Genomic DNA, 26,648 nt, shown 5'->3' with positions numbered 1-26,648 from the left:
CGCGTGAAATCAGTCTATAAGGTGAATTCTCCGAGTATGAGCGGGCGCAGTCATTTGAATCTTTTTGGCTCGAGACTTCCGGTCTCATTCACGTCCATTCATTTTTAGAGGTTAAAACAGCTCGTAATGCTGCTTTATGTTGCAAACTGATCTTTTCTTATTATATTATTCTAGTTTTTATGTATAATCATGCAAACACTTGTTTGTAGAGCGAGTAGTTTGACCGTTTTCTGCCGTTTATTATCTCTAGTCATTTCTCAAACAGCCAACTGAATCGGAAGTTCTAAATCAATCGCAAAAACGAGCGCACTTCCGCATTGTAGAATAAGGTCAATAGGATTGGTAAAATTGCAATAAGTATAAAAATGAACATACTAAGGCAGCCGCTGAAAAGGAGCACAATAATCGGTGACTAAAATATACAGGGGGGCTAATAATTCTGACTTCAATTGTTATATTATTTAAAGAAATTGAGTATAAGCTTCTATATTTAAATACAAAACTTCTTAATCTGTAAATACTCTAGTCACAAAAACAAAACACAAGCAATTCACTTCCTTTTATTTTTCTGTTTTGTACAAAACGTATCCACACAGTATCCGACAACAAACGGCCAAAGTAACCTTCATGACATTTAATCCTTTCACAGGACAGAAGAAGAAGCAGGAGGTGTGGGAATATCTTACTCCATTTCCCACCCCCCAAAAAAAACACTAGAAAACAAGCTCAGCTTCAGACAAAGCTAAAGAAACGTACTTGATACAAGAGTCATATTTAGCAGTGCCTAAAATACCGGCAGCCATGACCTCACTTAAATGTACAACAGAAATCACAAAGACAGGAGCAGAGTTAGCGGACACCTAAAATCTGCAACAGCCACGTGAGGAACAGTCGGTTCACGAGAGAGAGAGAGAAACAAACAGGATAAAGCAGCTCTCAATGCTGAACTACACAGAACCGATGGTTAAAATGGGAAATAAAAAGAGGGTAAAAATGATTTTTGGTTTCACAGTTATTAAATTTGAACGCACTGCATGCATGATGCTAACAACGGCATGGGATGGAGGAAAAAACAAAACAAAAAAATGCCCAGTAATGTTCAGTTCAGCTTACTCATAAACATTAAAGGGGTTAGTTCACGCAAAAATGAATATTTACTCATGATTTACTTTCCCTCAAGAGGTTACACTGCAAAAACTGCTTCTCTTACTTAGATATTTGGACTGTAAACAAGGCAAAATATCTTAATATTCTTAAGCATTTTCTAGACGAGCAAAAAATGTCTTGTTTTAAGAAATGTGCCAAATTTAAGTGAGTTTTTTCTTAAAACAAGCTCAATAATCAGCTAATGGTGTAAATAAAAGAATCACTTTCTTCATTTGGAGATCAGATTATTTTATTTACCCCATTAGTAGAGTATTTAGCCTGTTTTAAGGGGAAAAACTCACTTAATATTTATTAAAACGACTTTTTTTTGCTTGTCTAGAAAATGCTTCTTGATTGAATTTGTAGATATTTGGACTAGAAACGACTAAAAATCTAAGTAAGAGCATTTTTTTTTGCACCTTTACCTCTGTTAAACACAAAAACAGCTATTTTATAAGCGGAAAAACCAGCAGCCATCGTCTTCCACAGTATTTGCTTTACCTACAATGGAAGTCAATGGTTACCGATTTTCAGCATTCTTCAAAATATCTTCCACTGAAGGTTTGAAACAAGTAAATGAAGAGTTTTTTTGGGGGTGAACTATCCCTTTAACTACTATTTGTATAAAAAAAACAGATAAATGAAAAACACTATCTACAAAATGAATAATAAAAAAGGGAATAAAAATGAAGTGTTTTCCCCCTATCTCCGGTATCGGCCCCTCTCCTTTTCTCTCTCGCGGTCTCGAATTCTCTCTCTCTCGCGGTCCCGCTCCCGTCCGCGCTCTCGCTCTCGGTCTCTCCGTCCGTCTCGGGGCCGGTCCCGCTCTCTCTGACGGTCCCGTTCCCGCGGTCTGCTTCTGCGTCCGCTCACCACTGCCTGCGTTCGCCTCAGAAAATCATCCACGCGCATATCGTAATCATGCTAGGAAAAAAAAAAAATGAATGCAAAAGAATGAGCATACTGAACATCAACATAATCACATCACTCAGTCTCAAAATCTAGAAGCAGCTAAATAAATGACAGTGAAATACACTCTCCGGCCACTTTATTAGGTACACCTGTCCAACTGCTCGTTTATGCAAATTTCTAATCAGCCAATCACATGGCAGCAACTCAATGCATTTAGGCATGTAGACATGATCAAGACGATCTGCTGCAGTTCAAAGCAAGCATCAGAATGGGGAAGAAAGGGGATTTAAGTGACTCTGAACGTGGCATGGTTGGTTGGTGCCAGACGGGCTGGTCAGAGTATTTCAGAAACTGCTGATCTACTGGGATTTTCACGCACAACCATCTCTAGGGTTTACAGAGAATGGTCTGAAAAAGAGGAAATATCCAGTGAGCGGCAGTTCTGTGGGCGCAAATGCCTGGTTGATGCCAGAGGTCAGAGGAGAATGGCCAGACTGGTTCCAGCTGATAGAAAGAAAACAGTAACTCAAATAAGCACTCGTTACAACGAGGTCTGCAGAAGAGCATCTCTGAACACACAACACGTCCAATCTTGAGGAGGATGGGCTACAGCAGCAGAAGACCACACCGGGTGCCACTCCTGTCAGCTAAGAACAGGAAACTGAGGCTACATTTCACACAGGCTCACCAAAACTGGACAATAGAAGATTGGAGAAACGTTGCCTGGTCTGATGAGTCTCCATTTCTGCTGTGACATTCGGATGGTCGGGTCAGAATTTGGCATCAACAACATGAAACCATAGATCCATACTGCCTTGTATCAACGGTTGGTGGTGTAATGGTGTGGGGGATATTTTCTTGGCACACTTTGGGCTCATTACTACCAATTGAGCATCATGTCAACACCACAGCCTACCTGAGTATTGCTGCTGACCATGTCCATGCCTTTATGACCACAGCGTACTCATCTTCTGATAACACATCATGTCATAAAGCGTTAATCATCTCAGACTGGTTTCTAGAACATGACAATGAGTTCACTGTACTCAAATGGCCACCACAGTCACCAGAACTCAATCCAATAGAGCACTTTTGGGATGTGGTGGAACTGGATATTCTCATCATGGATGTGCAGCCGACAAATCTGCCGCATCTGTGTGATGCTATCATGTCAGTATGGAGCAAAATCTCAGAGGAATATTTCCAGTAGCTTGTTGAATCCACGTCACAAAGGATTAAGGCAGTTATGAAGACAAAAGGGGGCCCAACCCGGTACTAGTAAGTTGTACCTAATAAAGTGGCCAGTGAGTGTAATCGTGTCTTGCCATGTTATATTTACAAATAATTCTGGTGTCTGTCTCCATTTTTTATTATTATTATTTAAATCAGTGTTTCTCAACCACGTTCCTGGAGAACCACCAGCACTGCATGCTTTGGATGTCTCCTTTGTCTCTCACACCCATTACAGGTCTTTCAGTCTCTGCTAATGAGCTGATGATCTGAATGAGGTGTGTTTAGTTAAGGAGACATGGAAAATGTGCAGAGCTGGTGCTCCTCCAGGAACGTGGCTGAAAAACACTGATTTAAAGGGATAATTCACCCCAAAAATTATATTTACTCACTATTTAATTTCCCTTCAGTGGTTAAAACTCCTGTTGAACACTAAAGAAGATAATTTATAAGCTGAAAACCGGTAACCATCGACTTCCAGAGTAGGAAAAACAAATACAATGGAAGTCAATGGTTACCGGTTTTTAACATAAAAACTAAACAAATTTTGTGCTCATCAGAAGAAACTCTTAAAGGTTTGTAACAAGAGAAAATAATGACAAATTTTCATTTTCGGGTGAACTATCCCTTTGAATTCACATTTTTATAATTTACTAACATTTTAAAAAGTGGACATTGCTGACATATTGGGCTTTATATATATATATATATATATATATATATATATATATATATATATATATATATATATATATATATATATATATATATATATATATATATATATATATATATATACACACACACACACACATACATACATACATACATATATATATATATATATATATATATATATATATAATAAATTGTCACATGATAAGTACAAAGTGAGGTCTTGTTTATAAATAATTATATAAATGAAACATTTTACAAAATTACTAAATTTATAACATGTATAATTCACTATAACGTTAATATTTTTTACTATATTATATACAGTAATACCATATTATAAAAACTATAATATGTAGCAGTCAGAAGTAGAACATAATTCACATTAGCGGTTATTAATCTTTTTTTTGAGGTCATTACTTTAGATTTATTTATTAATAAATAAAAAATAATTAAAATAAAAAAAAGATAATACTAAAATAAATGTAAAGCTTCATCAAGCATATCAGAAGCAGTAGTACAACTGATATGCAGCTTTATATCACATATTTAACATCACTCATATTTGATGCATCACAGGCAGTGTCTGAGTGTGTTTTAAGAGGCATAACATTACCAAACTGGAGGCGAAAGAGCGGACGACCCTCTTTTCCCTGAAGCGGGCATCATGGGGCATGGGGTGGTGTCCAGAGTAGGGCGGGTGGGCCTGGGGTGGAGGAGGGTGGTGCTGGTAATACGGGTGCTGAGGAGGATGCTCCATACCAGGGTACGGGGCCTTCAGATCAAACATATTAGTGTGTTAGTGTGCTGCATGTTATTGGAGAAACCAAAACCAATATATTTACAGTCAGCTTAAATGGAGACTAAAGTGAAAGTCCACATTTGAGGAAGAATTTGGCATGATAGAAGCCAAAATTAATACGCTATCATTAATACCAATAATCAATGACAAAAGACTACATTAAAACTCTAAGACTGAAATGGAAATACACAGGCTTGAAAAGAACTTCTTTTAAATACTGTAAATGGTAGTTTATATGCTGATGTATGGCATTTCTAAATGGAATTTGAGTGTTACAATAGGGATTTCGCTTTATTTTGTACAACGTAAACCCAAATCATGATCACAACTGAACCAAAACACACATCGAATTTTGCTTTATTTATATAATTCAGTCAATCCTACCATTCCTTGCCATGGTGGTGGAGGCCCAATGTTGTGATGGAATTCTCTCATGTAGTCGTTGTAGGACTAAAAAACAAAATGTTGAGCATGATTATTAACTTTATTACATGGTTTGTTTGATGCATGCCAATTTCTACGAGACACATCCTGGCCAAACATCTCTATATTTGGTTTGGGTTTTTAGTTTCTAATAATTGCCTAATTTCCTAAAGAAAAACAATAATAATAACAAATAAATAAATAAAGTAAATAAATAAACCAGTCATAAAGGTCAATTTTCATAAACTGAGATTTATAAATCATCTGAAAAAGCTGAATAAGATTTCCAGTGATGTATGATTTGTTATGATTGGCTAATATTTAGTAAAAGCTGTAATCTTGAGAAATCTGGAAAGCTGTAATCTTGAATCTTGTAAATATTGAGAAAATCACCTTTAAAGTTGTCTAAATTAGGTTCTTAATGTGCATAACCAAAACAAAAAAAATAAAAGAAAATAACAAAAATAAAAACATAAAATAACAAAAAATATATATATATAATAAATAAACAAAATAATTAAAATAAATATAAATAAAAGTAAAATAAAATAAAAAATAAAACAAAACAAATAAAATAACTAAAATAAATAAATTTATAATCTAACTAAAAAATTATATAAATAAAATAAATAACTAAACTAAAATAAATAACTAAATAAATAAACTAAAGCAATTACCTAATGAATAAAAATAATATAAATAATAAATAATATAAAATAATTAAAATAAATGAAATAACTAAAATAAATAAGTAAATAAAAAATAATTTAAATAAAACAAAGTAAATAAAATAAAATAAATAAAAAAATAACTAAAATAAAATAAAATAAAAAATCAACCAATAACTAAAATAAATAAATTAATTTAATATATGATAAAATACCAATCAAATAAATAAAAATAAACTAACACACACATACTTGCATGTCTTCATGGAAACATGATCTTTACTTAATACTCGAATGATTTTTTTGCCAAAAAAAAAAAATTAAAAAAAAGATAATTTTTTAACACTGATCAGCAAAACTTGAAGTGTCTGTTCTCATCTGTCCCATGGTGTTTGTTTTAGTGACTTATTGATTAGACTGCACAGTTGCATCAGTAAAACCAATCAAAACAGCTATATCGTATTCCCTTTTTTTCAGCTGGGACAGTGAAAAACACTTAATTTAATAGATAAAGAGATGAATAAAATGACCAACAAATAGCATTTCACATCCATAAAAAAAATAATAATAATAAAAAATAAATAAATAATAATAATAATAATAATAACTTACTCCATTAAGAAACACGTCTCTCCTAACGCCAGTGAAGCGCCTGGAAAGACACAATGTTATTATAACTTGCCATAAAGCTATGATACAAGCCCCATTTTCAAGTAAAAGACAAGACAACCAACCTGTCCACAGGTGGATTGCGGGGATCTTGCATAAAACCTAAACAGACAGTAAATATGAGAGATTTCGCCAATGACATAAATCATAACACAAAACCTCCATGAAGACTCAATTTAAAAAACATTAATGCTAATACCTATAAACTACCAAGTATATCATCTTTAATCCATTAGAGAGCACCCAATGGAGAGTTCAAATAAGACTTTTGTACGTTCATGATTTGAAATATATATATATATTATAATCATCATCACTGAAGTTAGCATATATGGTTCTTAGTCTAAAGTAATTAGTCTCAAATCATTTTTGGTGTCCTTCATTCAGAAAGCAGAGGATTGCGTATATTGACCTGGTCTCTGAGGGAATTCTGGGGTGTAATCAATCCTCGGCCGCTTCCGGTTGTGCATGTCATATTCCTCCGGACGACGCCTACGTAAATCAGGTACATTCATGTGAAAGACGGCAATGAAACAGACATGAACCATACAAACAGTAGCACTCATCATGATCAGTCATCAGTGTGTATGTGGGTACAGGATTACATACTTTAGCAGATTTCTTTCTCACCTCATAAATCACATTTCAGTTTATGTTAATAGCATTGATTAGTGAGTACCTAAATTGCATGACACATTAAGTCAAACGTTTCTATGCAAGTGCTGTATATTCACACAAATCTACCCTAGTGTTTTTATATAACACTATATATCCTATTTTCCAGAATATAAAGTAATCTAGTTACTGCATTTGTGGCATAGTGTTGATTAGGGCTGGGTCACAATTTATTCAGGTTATGATTATTTTGATTGGGGTCATGTAAATGATCTGGTTTAAAAATATACATTTGAATGCTGTTTAGGGTGTAAAATCATACAAGAACGATACTTAGCTTATTGAATGTGACTACGGGACAGTAAAGATTTTACCTTGATATTATAAAGCATGCAGAGCAGACATTTTTAACCATGCAAAAAATGGTTACAATGCATGCTATTAAATACTGTCTTATTACCTGCGTATTATTAAGATGTTCATTAGCAGTTAAAGGCCAAACAGTGCTTAGATTAAGCCAAGACTAGGGCTTAGTTAAATTAGGCTATTTAGGCCACATTTATAAAAATGGCCTTACTAAATATATTACAGGAGTGCACCTGGAGACATAAAAATGACACTGACGAATTTAAAGACATCTCACCGCAAGTTATTTTGAGTTGAGACAGCTCAAACATCCAATTTAATCTTGACTAGCCTTAATCCTTGTGAAACCGGGGGATAAAGTATGATCTTATTCTACATCCCTAATCCCTACACAAAACCTAAACCCAACCTCTACCTTACTAACTATTAATAAACAGTTTATTAAGCTAGCAGTGCTAGTTAAACTTGTTAATATCATGAATTGGGAGCTAAAGTGTTACGTAAAATACAAAAATCAACACAATGCCACAAATAATGTTGCTAGAGCTCATCTTATACTGAAGCCAGAACAGGCTTTATTTGTTGTCTTTCTCTGTTCAATCCTCAGCAGAGCTCTACAGTTCAACAATTCAATGCATTCAAATGTGAAAACTGATCCGCACACCTGTGGAGGAGAAAGGTGACCCCTATAAGCCACTACCCTGATCATTTGACTCATTTTTGCTCTTTTTAAAGTCAACAGAGAAATGACAAACCATTGCTAATCTGCAAGAAAGCACTTAATATAATGCATTAAATATAATGTATAAATATAATAATATAATGATCTAAATCCTTTTGTTTGACTAGGTTCAATCCCATTTCAGATTTTCAAATTCAAGTTCACACTTAGCTGATGATTGATAATAAAGCTTGTTTGGCATGTTGTTCCGGGGGAGAGCTTATAAGATCCTCGAGCCCTGGGCTCCCTCCTGTTAGCAGGGCGAGAGGGGAGTTTGAGCTCAGGTGTTAATGGCTAATGACAGATTATAGAGATAGCTATATTGTTTACTAAGAGCTTGTCTATAGTGCCAATTTGGTATGGTCAAATAACTTATATTGTGTGTCTTTGGACTGTGGGAGGAAACCCAGGGGAACCTGGGAGTAACCCTCGCGAGCATGGAGAGAACAAACTAAGCAGAAGTAACATCGACTGGTCCAATAAGTACTTTTAACCAGTGACATTCTTGCTGTGAGGCAACAGTGCTAATCACTGGGCCAATCTAGACAAGGGGGATTCTTCAAGATGAAGATACTGAGATAAGAAACTCTGGTTATTTATGGTGAGTTAGTAATCGTCTGATTGGTCAATCAAGCAAAAGCTAATGTGGGACCAGTTGTGGACAATCATAAGCACATGATCCTCTCAAAATTAATTTGTAAATAAACTTAACTTAACTTAAAATATGCTATATGCATTTTTCAATATGCATCATGGCAAAAAAAATAAGCACATTGCAGATAAATTATTTTATGCTTTTGCAATTTATTTGCACTAAATACTCAAACTCTATTTGGATTAAGAGTGTTAAAAAAAATAAAATAAAATAAAAAATCACTTCAAAATTACTGAATAAAGTTTTTGAAGAATATTTTACTTTCAGAGATATAATTTCCTTTATTTACCATTATAGTTCATGAATAATTTACTTTTATTAATGTGATGTAGTCATTTTCATAACCTAAATATCTATTATTTTACATTAATAGTATTGCCTCAGTTTGTTTTCATCTTACATTTATATATTATTTTAACGTTCCTATAAAACATATACGTTTAGGTTAAAGTCAATGTTCTCTGTTGACCTCAAAGTACAACAAAACAGACAGTTAAACTATTATGAACGTCTTTGAAAGTTTGAGTTAAACATTTTTCCAATATGCGAATGATTAATTTATAACAAGCACGTAATGTGTCATTATTATTACAAAATATGCGTATATCAGTCAAAGCTGCTACTATTTCATGAAGACAATCGAGTATGTTCACATGCATGCTCTCACACACACACAACCATAGAGCTCTGCTCAGAATTGGATAAAAACTGTGTAGCTTTTCTTGTATTGTGAACTAATAAATAAATAAGCACCCCTCAATAGTGTCATGATGGACACTTCTGATGTCTTGCAATACTACACTAATATAAATCACACATATATTAAATAAACAGGTGCCCTTAGTGAAAATGTCATACTAAACCAAAGGTAAGAAACCCAATGTGTGAAGAAAAACAAAACAGTATCTATAGTGGAGAACAGTAAGATCTGGTTGAGAGTGTGACATACCGCATTCTTGTAGTTTTGTGACTGCTAACGCTGGCAAATACTTTAAAGAGTAAAAGTTCATATAAAAGTCCATCTTATGCTTTTTTAACACTTTTTTTTTAAAATGGGTGGGCTCGGTAAAGCAGAAGAAGGGGGGAGTGATAAGGAGTGGTGCAGTCCATTGCAAAGCAAACCAAAAACGACCAAGAGAAGATCCAGACCTCTGGAAATAACCCTTCTCTTGGGGTACTCAGTCCATGGAGGGCTCAGAGAAACACAGAAGAAGGGAAGGGTGGAGGCATCATTTTACACCAGCTTTAGTCCAAACCGCCTACCTACCACCAGCAGGAGCATCCCAGCGATTGAGCAAGGGGCTTTTTTTTGTAAGATAGAGGGTGGGGAAAGGGAAGGGACGTGTAAACACTGTAATGCATCCCAATTGGAGTCCATCAGTTGGGGCAATGCAAAAAAACAAAAACAAGGATGAGTCCTTTTTTGAGGGCCATTTTTGAGTTCATGTAAAGCAGCGCTCTATAGGGACAGTCCCTGTTGTGATCTGAGTCCATTAGCACTGCAAACGGGACGGCTAACCCCTCCGGGCAGCACTGCAGAAGAATTTATTTATTTTCCTCCTTCCCTCCCTGTCTTTCCCTCTCTGTTTTCATGCCGTTTGACGCTACACCCCAATGCACACTTCAATCAATATCTACATCCTCAAGCACATTTTTTTTTCTGCAAAGAAGTCCCAAAGCACGCTCCTCTTGAACGCTCTTTTTAAACCAACGACTGCTTTCTGCCCCTCAAAATCGATGTGCCATCATCTTCTGTTTAATTATAAAGGCTCCTTTTAAAAAGAGTCCCAAATTTGACTGGCTCTATCCCCCACGGACACTCCTGCAAGAAAAGGCTTTGGGAACAAATTTAAACAGTCTCATCTATGGAAAGACTACACAACCATTTCTGAGGCTTAAGTTGTTAGCATTTAACATGTATATATAAATATAGATATCAAATTACACCATTTCAACTCCCATTATTAACCATGAATATTATTAGCAGCGGATGATTTACGCAGTGACTTTTTTCCCCCACAAAAAAAAAAAAAAAAAACAGTGCCGCAGCCGGTCCCGGTCTGCTCTGGTGGGCTTGGCTCGTGGTTCTCTTCTCTGACCCTCTCTGATGAAGGCGAAGGTGGAAAAATAACCGAAAACACACACTTGCTCCCTTGGTATCAGGTGACAGGGACACAAGTGCGCACTAGCAGTCCAAAGAACATTTCTAACCTTCCCATGTCCCGAGGGACGGGCTCTCTGTGGGGCAGTCGGCCCCGAGATCGAGGCTCTGAGTGCATCCTCCTCTTGTGGCGCATTTTGTGAATGACCTGATACAAATCAATGCTCTCATCGTGGGGGAAGAGCATGCAGAGCTCCGTCCCGCACTCTGGTTCAATCTCCTGCAGACGGCCGTTCGCAGAGGTCCCACCCATCACATGGCACAGAGAAGAAGAAAAGAGAAAATTAGCGTTCGTTGATATGAACAATTTGACCAATCAATACGACCGCATTCGGATTAGGGATGCATAATATATAACATTTAAGCATCGATATCACAACGTGCAAATCTGCAATAATCACTTAGCAGGATCTACAATGCCATGTTGGGATTACTGCAACACGAGGTAACCTAATAGTGTGAAAGATTTTCATTTTGATGTGGTCAAGGCCTGTGACTAAGATTTCAAGCCAATTTAAACCATTTAGGCACAAGAAATTATTCTTTAACAGACGAATTGTGTTTATTTTTAAAATGAGGACTAATTGGTGTTAATTTACAATTGATTATTGTATTTCTGAACCTCAATGCTTTTAGACTTCACTGAAAACCATGAAGCAATGTTTATTTAATGTTTATTTCCATCTTTGTTCTGCTTTCATCTGTGCTTGTTTTGTATATTTTTAATTTTATATATTTTAGGCAGGTGCACTCCGCTACAAAATCATCCCAATCAATGTAAAATTATGAATTCTTTCCAAATACAGTTACTCAAGTCATCTTGTGAGATTATATTCATATCATAATATATAAAAATGCAAAAAAAAAAATTAACAAATAATCGCAATTGTTTTTGGCTTTTTCCCCCAATATCTTGCAGCCTTTTCTTTTTTGTTTATCTATGAGGCTAAATTCAATACATCTTTATTTTTTGTGTCAAGGAGTTCCACAGGTTATAATACAGAATTATGCATGTATTACATAATTACACATGACAGAAATTTGTTCATCTGACTTCCTAAACATTTCAAAATATAATTCTGTAACTTACGATATCTGAGAGCTTACAATGCTTAAGGAGAAAAAATAAATAACTAAAATAAAAATATTGAACAAAAACAGCAGGGTAAAGAACAAAGTAAGGGTGGTCTTACATTAGATTTCTAGCTAACTCTGGCACATGTCATGCTGTACATTGCCACTGTCCAAATAAGTGAAATAAAGAAAAGCCAAAAGAAAAACATAACAATATTTTAATAAACTAAATAGAACATGGGAAAAAAATAGCATTTGCTAATATAAACTAATTGACCAATCAATTTGACTGGCAGCTGTTGTTTAACTGATGAGGCTAAATTCAATTCATCTTTATTTCTATTTCTGTGCCAAACTAGATTTGCCTAGATGAAGGAAACCTTGGGACTTCAGATGCAAATGACCTTTACAGCTAACTCTAGCACAACATATCATGTTGTACATTGTTCCTGTACAAATAAAAAAGACATAATATTCTAATAAACTACATAGATAAAATGGGATAGTGGGAGGCCAACATGAACCTGACAAGGGTCTTATTTATTAAAAAGTCAGATATTTATATTTAACCTTTATAATTAGACCCACCCTCCCCATATTCTTTATTGCAGATTCATGTGAATGATCTATTTCAAGCTGAAAACTGTAAACACACTGAAAAGTTTGCACTTCTGTAATCTAATCTTCATAGCATAATTGAAGTTCACACAAGAACGCCCTCTGGCTTTCGGTTTATTTATTACTGATCACAAAAACCCTGCTTTCCTGACAAGATGTGCATGACAATCGCAGCTTTGCTTATTTATATTTGCAATTTAATAGCCTTAATTGTCCCGCTGAAATGTGAAATGTACACACTTTGGTTATGAAAGAAGTTAAAACAGCTAACCTGTCCGTCACGTCCAATCTTCACCGGCTTGTGCTCATTCCACGGGTTAGAAAGGTGAGCTGTTTTGGTGAAAGGTAATTCCCGCCTTCAAGCAGAATAAAAAACAAACCCCAATAAATCAATAATAGTAAACAACAGACAAAAGTCAGATGTGAATATGTTCTTCTTGATTTTATACCTGCAAATCCAGTCAATTTTGAAGACTCCTCCAAGCATCTTGGCATTCATGCCTGCTGGCAAAACCCAGTGTATGGGAGATCCACCATGATGAGACTCCGAAGACAGTCGTGCAAAACCTGAAATATAAACACAAAGCAGTATGTGAACAGAAATCAAGCCATGTGAAATTAATTCATAGTTGTTCAGTAAAAAGGAACATTTAATTTATATGTACAGTTTTTTTTAATAATTAAATGTGGACTTGAATTCAACTTTGGCAGCAGGTTCTTAATAAAATCAACGTACTGTAAAATTCCAAAGTCATTAAAGTCTATAGTTAAAGGCTCAATATGCAGGATGTTTTCATTAAAATATCCCAAAACCACTAAAAATAATGTTATATATTTTGATGACTTTTATAATGACATCATTAAACTACGCCTTTATTTGTTGTGAATACATGCCCTCTAGTGGTAAAACGACATACTCTGCCTTTAAGTCATAGGTCTCAAACTCAATTCCTAGAGGGCCGCAGCTCTGCACAGTTTTGCTCCAACTCTAGTCAAACACAGCTAATGCAACTAATCAAGGTGTTCACGAGTACTAGTGTCTTGAGCGCCTTTGATTAGTTGGATCAGCTGTGTTTGATAAGTGTTAAAGCAAAACTGTGCAGAGCTGCGGCCCTCCAGGAATCGAGTTCGAGACCTATGCTTTAAATGAACAACAATGTATCTGGTGCATGTTTTTTTTTTAACGCACCTTGAAATTTTCCACTCTCTCGAACTGAAAAAACGAGCACAACACTTCGAGCAGCGCGAAAAGCAGCATTGAGTTTTTTCTCGTTGACAGGCAGAGTGGACCACACGCCCTGTGGAGAGATAAAGATGCCATATTAATTGAGTAAAGCTTCCATTAAATGCACGTTTGCTCAAACTCTACACACCTTTGCTTTAGCCAGAGAAACGTTCTCATGATTGTTGCTCTTAATGAGAAAAAACCTGGCCTCTCTCAAGATGTGCTTCAGCTTGTTGATCCGATCTTTAATAAAAAAAAGACAAGAGACATTATAACAGGGTTTCTGCAGATATCATAATGTCAAATTTAAGACTTTTTAAGACCATTAAGTATTCAATTTAAGACCTATATCACAATATGAAAAACACACATACACATAGAGAAAATACAAAATCACTACATTAGTGGTAAAATAAATGTATTCAAATTGAACAGTACTGAAGACAGGTTAGACGCACCATTTAGCTACTGAAAAAACAAACTAACATCTTAAGGCTCGCGCCACATTGCGCACATCACGAAACGGACGAGGCTTTTATACTTGACACGTTTGCCATTGTGATATTCTTTGAAATGACAGGGGGCGGTCAAAAGAAACCCACCGTAAAGTCAGACGGATAAACAGAGAAGTAGTACGTTTCCGGAACTACGCCATATCATTAAAGATTTTTAAACTAATTGTTTTTTTTATCATTTTTATAAAGATTATAAGGATTTTTATAACCATTCAAGATTTTTTAAATCAAACTTTGATGCATCACTCGCTTTTGTTCATATCTCAGACAGTTCTACCTATTAAAGATAAATATTAATGGCAACAGAACTTTGGTTGCTCCACAATAGTATTTTTTATTATGGCAAGAATAAAAGCAATAAAAAAGTAGACTCACTAAAAAATACTGACGCTTATTTTTATTTTTGCCCACACAACAATTCACACATTACTGTCTGGCTAGTTTCTGTCCTCTACTTATAAGCTAAAAAGGCAATAATGGTCCAACATTCCTGACCATTTTCACCAATAAAGCCTAGAAGTTGGGCATCACTAAGTTGTAAACCGATAGGTTCATATATTCCTCTCCAGTCATCAAAGAAATAATTTGTTACTTAATTTTAGTTTGTTGCTATTACATTGTTTTAAATTCAAAATTGTAATATATACATCAGTGTAAAACCTATGACTGCTGGAAAAACATATTCTGTAATATTAAAACCACCTGGGTCTCCACTTTTGCCATGGCCTCTTTTTTTTGTTTGTTTTAACAAACATATCCCTCAGGTTTTTCCAAACTTTTACAAAAACTTTCCTCCTTTCCCACGGCTGTTGCAATTTCTAGCCAAGAATTATTGGTCATCTGGTTCCTCCTATGATCACGCATGGACAGATCATAAAGATGTCTGTATAGACATACCTGTTTCACACAAAATCTTTTCAAAGCGTTTCATATTCAACTGAAATCAAACGCAGCGCCGGGCAAACTCTTCACCCGAGTCTCAAAAAATGTCATGAGCTCCGCCAGCCAAAATCATGTCGCGCTCACCCAAAGCGAACCTCCACAAACACAGCGATGACGTCACATTCGCCGCGCGAACTGAGTTCAATAACAGAAAGCTGATTGGCGATTGCATGTTGATCTCATTTGTAGCTGTAATACTGCAAATTAAATTAGGACTAGTAAAATAAAGAACTACAACACCACGAAAACCAAGCAACAACAACAAAAAGAATTTAAATGAGCATTAGATGTAGCGTTACATAAACATTGGAAAAATAAGACCTGTGCAAAAATATTTAAGACCTAGAACAGTGCATTGAAGACATTTTAAGGCCTAAAATTTCCATTTTTAAATTTTAGACTTTAAGACCCCGCGGAAACCCTGATTATAAAAACAATGCATTTCAAAGCTGAATAAAATTTGATCAGACTCTAAACCCTAATCAGATTTCTTTTGCTCATTTCCAAATCATAATTTCCTATTTATATCATCTTGAACCTGGTATGCATATTTTACTCAATTTTGAGGCCAGCGATGTTGAATCTTGAAATGCAGCGTGGGGAAAAAAAAATTCATAAATTTGAAAGAAATCCCTCATTCCCAACAAAATATCCTAAATAGTTTTTTAGTAAAAGAATTGTCGTCACAAAAGTCCAACCCTAAACGCAAGACTGCAAATTAGAACACTTTAGTTTAGTTTTTTTGTAAGTATTTGACTTTTTTTTGTATAGAATGAATGTAGCAGAAACCATGCGTACACAACATATGTCTGTGTGTGAACATTTAGCAATGCATATGATGTATGAGTGTTAATACATATGGGTGTATTCAGATGCGAGGGTGAAGTTCTTACCCTTCCGCACATCTCTGACAGAAGAGGACAGTTTTTCATGTTTCTTTTCAGAACCTAAAAGACACACCACACTTTGACATTCAGATAGAAGTGTTTAAGGGGCTGTTCACATATTGCACCTTTTGAGCGAGCAATGGGATGATAAGCAGTTTCTAAGCAGACTCTTTGTTAGCTCATACCTGAGGCGTCTGAGCCTGATGCTGAATGCACAGACTCTCCATCTGAGAAAGACACCGAATCCGAGCGGGAGTCACTGGCCTCACTGCGAGTGTCATAGTCATTCTGTTCATTTCCCTCATGAGCGTCCTCTTCCTCCAATACATACTCTTCCTCTTCATCATCGTCGTCATCTCCCTCTTCTTCCTCTTCTTCCTCCTCTCCTTCCTTCTCTTCTCCTTCCTCCGGCATGGCTCCTTCCTCTTCAATGTCTGAGCAGTTTCCTTCAGATGAAGCCACAGAGCTGCCGGTGGCATATTCTTCTGAATGAGCCTCCTCTTCTCTGGAGGATCGACTTGCTCTGCCTGTACTCTCCTCACTGGTTCTCCGCATCTTCTGCAAAATAAAAAGAAAAGTGCATGCATTACACGTCATACTTGATGAGTAGCTTACATGTTTAAAGGTCACATGAAGAGCATTGAATTGCTCCTTTTTTTTTTTTTTGTTTTTTTGTTTTTTTAATTGATGGTTGACGTAATCTCAACTGAAATATGAAGAGAGGGCGGGAAATGGTGTAGCTCCTCCCCTTTAAAAAATAAGCCAATAGCATTTTGTTTTTATCATCACTCTGCCAATGTCTGAGAGTGGTTGAGCTCAAGCACATGAAATGAAAAGCAAATGAGAAGTGGGCGGGGCATGTCAGATACTAGAGAGTATTTGATTGGTCAGAAGATTTGATTAGAAACTAAAGTATAGTTGGCGCCAATAGCCTAGTGTTATTGTGCGCCGACATTTAACACCGACGTGCTTGCGGCGACCTGAGTTTGATTCCCAGCTTGAGGTCCTTTACCGATCCTTCCCCTCTTTCTGCTCCCAATGCTTTCCTGTCTGAAATCTCTACTGTCCTATCATAATACACGGTAAATGAAAATCGTCACTGTTTTGGAGCACACTAACTTATAGACAGCCTTAAAACTAACAGACTGAAACTAACATCTAAAAAAAATATTTTAATTTTACAGGACCTTTAATTATATAAAATGATTTTTTGTTTGTTTTTTTAAACTGTTTTTGAACTGGTTAAGGGGTAGTTCACACAAATAAAATTTCATTTATTATGCCTTATTTATTTCAAACTAATTTGTTTCTTCTGTTGAACACAAAAGATGATATTTTGAAGAATGAAGGTTTCTAGGACCCATGGAATTCCACAGAATTTTTTTCTATGGAAGTCAACGGGTGTCAGCATTTTTCAAAATATCTTCTTTGGTTTTTCAACAGAGAAAAGAAAATCAAACCGGTTTTAAACAAGTGAAGGGTTTTTATTTATGGGTGAACTATCCAGGTGTTTCCCAGTACTGGATTGTGGCTGAAAGAGCATCTGCTGCGTAAAATATATGTTGGAATAGTTGGTGGTCGTTGGGGCAACCCCTGATAAATAATGGCCCGTTTCCACTGGGTGGTACGGTACACTTTGATGGCCCTTTCCACTGTCAAAAGGCATACCGAACCGTACCACTTTTTCGGCCCCCTTTCGAAAGGGTACCAAACACGAGAAAGGGTACCAAAAGGCGGAGCCACACGCGCAGCTGAACGCTATTGGTTTACATAGATACGTCATTTGCTTACGCAACAAGCCAGAATGAAAACAAAAACCCGCCATGGTTAAAATACACAGCAAGAGATTACAGCGGAATTACATATACACAAGGAGCCATGGTCGATCCGTTCTCAAACAAATCTTGTCGTCGTCTTGATGAACAGCCACACAGCCATGGAGTAGAGCAGAATCTACCCTGTGCCTGGTAGTTTTTTACGAGACAGTTTGAAGCGCAAGCTGTTTCGCTTTCTTGCTTGCGTTCCCCACACGTCTATATCTGAAATAACAAACTTCTTGAGCTGAGGATAATAACGTGCACTTGATTATTGACGTGCTTTTGAAACCCGATCCTGTCAGACACTGACAAACGCGAGAGTGAAGCGTGAAGAAACAAAGGAGAAGCCAGAAAAAAGGAGCACATTATTTTTCAGCAAACATGAACAAAATACCATCTATATCTATTATCTTCACCTTTTGGACTAATATGAACTGGGAATGATGGTGTTACTCTCTTACAGAAGCTACATGTGCTGCTGAATATTACAGACACAGATAAGAGGTTTACACTGACTGTGGGCTATATTTTGTGTTGTTTTTAAACCTAAATACGGACGAAATGTCTGCTGTGTGTAGTTCTTCTGTAGTTGGTAACATATCGGAGACTGTAAGGGGCTGTATGTGTTTATATATGTTCATTTATTTAGTCATTTAATATAATTACAGACGTTACAGAAGGCTGTTTCGCACTGTCTTTGATCTGCAATTATAATCAACTCATGTGCATAGAAAAGTTAGTAATAAACAGCATTTATGTGTATGAAGCATCTGTTTTGTGAGAAGTGCTTCTCATATGATATGAGAGTGACCTGTACAGCTTTATTGTAGACATTTCATCGAGCGAGAATGACGTCCACTGAAACTTTGTCATACACCACGCCCACCAAAAGGGTACCCTTGGTAGTGGAAAAGCAAGCCTGATAAAGATGACCCGTACAGACCCGAACTGTACCAGTCAGTGGAAACAAGCCATAAGGGGACTTTGCCGAAGGATAAAAAAAAAGAATGAATGATTGAAGTATCCCTTTAAAAGTTACTTTTCTTGAACAACTACTGTTAATAATTGTTAACAAGATTGTAGAAGTAAACTTTGAAAAAAATGCACAAATGCACGCACATCACTTTAAATGGGTCCTCAGCCAAACAGCAAAACTATATTCAAAAAGGTAGCAACACCAAATCTGCAAAAACGCCAATTTATTCAATTAAAAAGGCTGACAAAGCATGTAACGTTTTCATCAGACAGTCTGTACTCGAAGCGTTACATGCTTTGTGTGTTCAAGAGGAATAAATGAGCAATTGGACTTTTCTGTGTTTCCTTAACAGGTTTTTGTTAAGCTGTAACATTGTGAATAATAGATTTTGAGTATGTAATGATACAAATAATGAGATGAAAATGTATTTTTAATGTTTTGGACTGTCGGAATTTCATTGTATTGATGTAGACATGAATAAGTGAATGAGGATAACTGATATGTTATTTTCCTGTTTAATGGAGATTATGTTTTCAAAGGTGAAGGGAAATATTACTTGAGTGGCAACTTACAGTATATTGAAATGAAAATGAGATAACTAATGCCTAACTAATGACGTAATGTGATTGACTGTAGGATAAAAGGGTGGAGAGAGAGTATTGTGTCACACACTGAGGAAGGCATTGTGCCAAAACATCTGTGTTTTTTTATCACCTAAGAATGTAAAATGAAGCTATAAAGTAATTATTTTATGAGCGAGAATCATGGCCTTCGGTAAAAATAAACTACACAATGATTTTCATTTTCTAGCAAAAACTGTGCTTAATGGATTAGAAAAAGGGCCTCACTTTTTACTTTACTCTGACAATAAATCTGATCTGAAACTGATTGGTACATATGCGTTATAAATATACTTCGGTACCCAACCCTAAAACTACTCAACGACATAAATTGTTTTAATACGAACAGATTTGTTTTATCAAAGCACTTTTGTCAATTCCATGTTTTTTCTCTTGGACTACAAATTCTGTCCTGAGTATTTAAGCTTGTACTGGCAACCCTTACTAATAGGGATTTTGTTTGCATCTATTCTGATCTACAAAATATTTCCAAACAGCTAGCCCAAGTATAAATCTTTTTTGGGCATTAGAAATGACACAATCCATCTGCCTTTATAATAGTCATTCTACTGGTTGTTTGCTATAGAAATCAGGAAAAGGATCTTTAACTTGCACAGTCAGTAGATTACTGGCAACTTCACACTCACAGCTGTGCTTTAATGGGATTGCGCTCTCTAATTTACCCTATTTAGTAAATCGGTCAAACTTTCATGTTTGCATACAGCTTTCACTGTAATCTGTACCACAAGAAGATAGTACAATGAGTAAACAAAAAATGTGTGTGTTTTGGCGGAAATACTTGCGTGAAGATGTGCAATGTCAAAATAAATGTACCTATGAAAATTTTGTATGGAGATATTGATGATTCATGTTATCAATAATCTAGATTTGTATCACTTGTCAATAAAATCATGCATTAATCCATATCGATGCATCATTAAAACCAAATGGCGTTGGTTAATTTGTTTTTTCCTCCCTTTGGGAATAGTTAAAGGGGTAGTTCACGCAAAAATCATTATTTACTTACCGACTGTTAACTCAATGGTGAGTAAACCATTAAACCCTCAAGTGGTTCCAAACTTTAATGAGTTTAATTTTCCTATTGTACACAAAACAAGATATTTTGAAGAATGTTGGAAAGTGAAAGCCATTGACAATAAATAGTAGGAACAAAACACCCTATGAAAGTCAATGGTTGCTGCTTTCCATCATTTTTCTAAATATCTCATTTTGTCTTCAATAAAAAGAAACAAACAGTTTTGAAACAAGTAGAGGATACGTATTTTATTTATGGGTGCACTATCCCTTTAATGACATACGCATAGTCTTACCTCTGTTAACTCAGGCATCAATGGTTTGATCCGTCTCTGCGTGTCTCTGCTGCTGGACAGGCCTTTCTCACCATATCCTTTCGACAGATCAGCCCGGGATGCACCTCCTCTTCCAGAATGGTTCTTTCTGTCATCATAGAGGTCTTCTGGTGCATGTCTTCCTCTGGGATTGCTGGTCTTCTTACCATTTGACCCAGAAGAAGGAGCAGCTCTTTTCATTGGTTGTCTAGTGTTGTGTCCTGAAGCCCGCAGGCGCTTTGCATCCTGACCATCCCCTCGTTCATGCTTCCTTTTAGACCCTGAGATGTTAAGCAAGCAATTGGTTAATGTGGAAACACTTTTCACCTAAATATGGACTTAAACTCTCGACTAGGGCTGTGCAATTTGGGGAAAATATCTAATTGCGATTTTTTTTACAGATATTGCGATTGGATATACGATTAAATTTTGCAGTCAAGCTTCAGCTCAATAATCTGTAAGCTCTGGCAACAATTCTGCGACAGCTCTTAAAAATGACCTGTTTTTGTTCGGTGTCTGTGTTTTTGAAACATATTCCATTACTACAAATGCTGTTTTTCCTTTGATATTAATTTGTCTATTATTGCTTCTGAAGCAGCAGATGCCCTAATCCCACTTGTCAGCGCTTTCCTATTTGTTTTATTTTGTTTTTATTGTGGGCGTAGTTCAGTTGCACAATTCTCATTTGCTCTGGGCAGGAGAAATAAAATAAAAATTAATTAATCCATCCATCCATCCATCCATATATATATATATATATATATATATATATATATATTATGGTATTACGGTATTATGGTATTACTTTCAATAGCAAAATAATCTACATCTCAAGGAAGAACGGACAAAAGAAAGTCTCACTTCTATCACTCTTTAAAAGTTTTGGTTTGGGTCATTTTAAATGCTCAGTCTCGTTATGAGCTGATCTTCATTTCTCTGTGTTTCTGAAATAAAGCAGGCGAGTCAGCCGCACCAATTTATGAGCAGACAGAGCAGGATTCTCGCGATGACCACCAGCGCAATTCCGCTCTTTGTTATGAGCCGTAGTTTCAGTGTAAACTTAGTAAAGGTGAGTTTCTTTGACGATGATGTGTACAGTGTTAGATTTTATATTTAGCGGACATTTGCACTGAACACGCGGTGAATGCAACGCATCGAGATTTGGGCACCTTCTCCGAAAACACTCGATTGATCTCAGCTGGCGGATCAACATTTACCTCATGTCATGATCGCTGTCATCTGCGCCATTATTATTATTATTATAACTTTAGGTGAGGTTTGCAAACCTGTGCACTTTCCACTCTTCAGCCGTTTGCATTTCCTGCAGTAACAAAAGCTCCCTGTTATCTGACAGCGGGAAGCATTGAGTGACTGACAGCTAATATGAACCAATACAGCAGCAGGGTAGAGCAATTCAACAAGTTTTTAGAGAAAATCAAATCAGATTGCACTACAACCATTATATTCAGACACACAAATGCTCCCAAATATATTATGAGGGCACATAGATTAAATTTCGGGCGCTCATGCGACCAAAATGGTTGCAATTGAATGCCTTATTATTTAGAATTAGCTATTATTGATGTAAATGCAGCCGTTCAAGGCGCATAATTGATTTATTACGGTATTGACGGTATTAGAAAATCCATGTCGTGGCGCAATGTCACACCGGTGATGACTATGACACCGGTGTACCGCCCACCCCTAATATATATATATATATATATATATATATATATATATATATATATATATATATATATATATATATATATATATATATATATATATATATATATATATATATATATGTACACGTGTGTGTGTGTGTATATATTTATTTATTTATATATATATATATATATATATATATATATATATATATATATATATATATATATATATATATATACACATATACATATATATATATACACATATACATATATATATATATATATATATATATATACATATATATATACATATATATACACACATACACACACACATACATATACACACACACACATTTCATATTGCAGCCTCTTGCAATTAACTAATCGCAATGTTGCAAATTCGATTAGTCGCACAGCCCTACTTGCCACTGAAATATCCATAAGTGGAACACTCACCTCATTTAGAAATATCATAATTTTACAAGTCACCCACAGTTAAACAGCTGTCTTGTACAAGTTTTGAATCCATTTAGACGATCGCCAGGTCTGGCTGGAGCACTTTTAGCTTAGCACATGTCATTGAATCGGATTGGACCATTAGCATCTCACTCACTCACTCAAAATAAAAGTTCAGAAGATTTTCTTATTTAAAATATGACTCGTAGTTTAATTGTGCACCAAGACTGATGGAAAGTGAAAAGTTGATATTTTTTAGGCTGATACAGCTAGGAACTATACTTACATTCTGGAGTAATAGAAAATGAACTTTGCTTCTGTACCATGGCTGCAGCAGGAGCAATGATATTAGACAGAACTTGATCTTTTTATATCAATATTTTGTTTTTATTTTAGCTTTATGTGTCATCAGACAATAAAATAATACATGAATCAATGAGCTGAAATAAGTCAAGTTGATTATGAATACATTTATTTTTTTCTGTGAAAAATGCTGTATATAAAGGCAAATGTGAGTGCATTTCATCAGCAAAGACGGTTCTGTAATCAGCAGAAGAGCTCAAGCATGTGTTTTCAGATATGCAAAAATCACAGTCGATTTAATTGGGTGATTTACATGATCAAAGAAAAAAATCCTTCTGTGAATGACAGCTGTTTGCATCGCTTCTCAGTGAACTATAGCTCTATGTTTATGGTAAACAGTTAGAAATAACATTAATTAACATGTTTTTTTACTCTAAACTCACTTCATAACGTCAGTCAAGTGAAATAAATCTTCTTGTTAGGGCCTACTCACACATTGCTAACCGAACCGTGCCCAAGCCCATTTCCTGGATTGTTTGAGAAGTGAGAGTGCTCTGAATCGGGCTCAGGCGTGATTCAGTTGGCCGGCTCCGATTGGAAGAGGTGTGCCTGAGCACGGTTCACTTGTGGCTTGTTTCCACTGACGGGTACAGTACGGTACGGGTCACCTTTTTCAGGCTTGCGTTTCCACTACCAAGGGTACCCTTTTGTTGGGCATGGTATATGACAAAAAACGTTTCAGTAGGACGTCATTTTCGCTTGAAAAAAATGTCTAACGTTACAGTAAAGCAACTTGCTGGCAAACTGTGCTACTGCACAAAAATGTTAGCCTGGAGCCCTTTTATTAGTCAACCATTAAAACAATTGTTACTTATCCAGTACAAATCAACAGTGACTATTAAATTATCACTTTTTGAAAAATGTTAAGCCCACGTTAAATCTTAAACAATTATTTTAGCAAGATCAATGCTTTGTTTACCTATACATACAGATGTGTAGTTTTCCAAACAAATCCTCTCAGTTGTCGTCGAAGAACATCTTGTGTCAATGTGTTGACTCCATGTAAATCTATTGGATTAACTTTACAATGGTCCAATCGTTTCTAAACTAACAAACCCAAACATTTCCAAAGTGGCAACGTAGATTAGTTTGTTTAAAGTTGATGCAGTAAAGAAAACCTGATCTGGCTTAAAGTTTAAAGTGCTGTACCTTTTTTATCGTTAACATCATGTTCACTTTCAGGGTTGTAGAGCTCGTCGTCCTGGTCAGGAGCATCAGTCAAAATGTCTTCCAGCACATTGAGTTCCCCGTCTGGAGAAGCAAGCACACAAAAATACCGCATTTTAGATATTGACACAATATACACATACTATGTTTTTACACAAGTGCTGTTAATTATGAAACGTCTCGCGGAAAGACATCGATGTAAACAACATGCAAATGCTGTTATTCCTTTCTAACGTTAGTAGAAAGCTATCCATTGTTGTTATACTTCAGATCCTGATGAGGTTACATAATGTGTTCTACATAAGATCTAAACGTCAAATACATCCTTTACACACATAAATCAAATAAAAATAAATATAATTTGTCATTGTATAAAAGCAAACTGACATTTCTCACATAAATAGATTAACATAAACAAATAACCTCCATGAAAACATGCGTTAGCATCATGCTAAGCTAACTACTTATAGATGTTATGCAAAACCCATCCGCAATACATATTTGTAAAAACAACGCGAGTGACTTTTTGAAAGTTTGGTTAGCAAGCAATGTCTAGATATTTATTATATAACCAAACAAAACCCTTTGTTAGTGAATCTGTGGACACAAAAATGATCGTTTACCTTTCTCGTCTCTCCTGTCGACGGACATCTTGAGCCCCGCGTGGATTTAACACCCTTTAAAGGCCCTCCTCTCGCTTTTCTCTCTCTCTCTCACTGTTTTTAATAACACGATTAATTATTAGTTATTTCTGAAAATCTTACAGAGCACTAAATGTTTTGTGATCACGGTGTATTCGTCTGCTTCAAAATGGCGGATTGTCTTTCTCCCGCATGAGGGTTGCCAAATACTCAGAGGAAATCACACGCCTTTGTTATTGACGACACGCTTCGGACAAAGTCAGTTTCCTTGTCATTTATTGTAGCTACTTGTCAATATAAATAAACACACGTTTTAAAAATATCCTAGATCATTAGAAAATCGTTTAGTACATATAAAATATCAAATGAAATGTGTGAAACTTATAATATCCCCACATCCAATCAAAGCCTGTCCCGTTTGTGACGTCATTTCTCCCAATAAAGTTTAATGACGGTTTTTAATGCACTTATTATATTTGACAAAAGCACAGCAATGTGATGTAATGTGTGACTTGGTGGGCCACATCCAAATCACTGTTTTCCCACCACATATTTTTGTTGTGGTGCTGTGAAAAATTATAGATTTAACATAATAGATGTGTTTCAATAGCCACTTTTAATCAATGTTTAACCAAAATTTAGAACAGCGTTTTCCCAACCAAAACTATTTCAAACTAATGATAACTACTTTCAGAAAATTTTTGAGTGCATACATTATCTATGACTGCTTGATATAATTAAATATATAAAAATAATATATAGACAAATAAATATTAATGCTTTATTTTACAATTAGATATTTACATTTTATTAGCACTATGAGTTAAATAATATAGATCATGTAGACTTAAGAAAGCATTATAAAATGAATAGTCCTGGTCCTTCATTCTGATTGTGTTCAAAGCTGATGTAAAATACTTTACAAGCATACAGCTGATACTTGGCAACCATTCCACTTTCATTTCGAGTTTCATTTGCTTTATTTTGTAAAACATTGCTACATATATGTAGGCCTGTCACAATAATCAATATATTAACTTATCGTGCAATACTTGGAGATGATCTCAATCATTTTTGCCATAGCAATATATATTTCCAAATATCCAAATATTGTTAAAGCTATTTTACAATGACATTTACCTTCTAACTCACCGGTGTCAAAGTTTATAATTGGACATTTACCTAATAGGACATTTAATAGTATATATAATATTATAGAAACTAAATAACCTTAATAATGCTAAACATTTTAAAGTGTCTATGGGTATTTGCATTA

At 35.6% G+C, this 26,648-nt stretch overlaps 1 protein-coding gene across 1 annotated transcript; it reads right to left on the bottom strand.

The window, feature by feature from the left end:
• Positions 1-544: 544 nt before the first annotated feature.
• ythdc1 (YTH N6-methyladenosine RNA binding protein C1) lies at positions 545-25,558 on the bottom strand. Its single transcript, XM_056458847.1, has 16 exons — positions 25,355-25,558; positions 24,714-24,815; positions 21,049-21,347; positions 16,490-16,862; positions 16,311-16,364; positions 14,109-14,203; positions 13,925-14,033; positions 13,185-13,302; positions 13,007-13,091; positions 11,094-11,263; positions 6,938-7,017; positions 6,591-6,627; positions 6,469-6,508; positions 5,150-5,215; positions 4,580-4,738; positions 545-2,070 (listed from the first exon to the last, which is right to left on the bottom strand). The coding sequence occupies exons 1-16, from the start codon at positions 25,380-25,382 to the stop codon at positions 1,849-1,851; spliced, it is 2,037 nt and encodes a 678-aa protein (XP_056314822.1). The 5' UTR covers positions 25,383-25,558; the 3' UTR covers positions 545-1,848.
• Between the last annotated feature and the right edge of the window lie 1,090 nt (positions 25,559-26,648).

The sequence above is a fragment of the Danio aesculapii genome, chromosome 5, assembly GCF_903798145.1.
Source record: "Danio aesculapii chromosome 5, fDanAes4.1, whole genome shotgun sequence".
Taxonomy (NCBI): Eukaryota; Metazoa; Chordata; class Actinopteri; order Cypriniformes; family Danionidae; genus Danio; species Danio aesculapii.
Note: the sequence above shows the minus strand (reverse complement) of the source record. Positions and strands in the feature narration are given on the sequence as shown.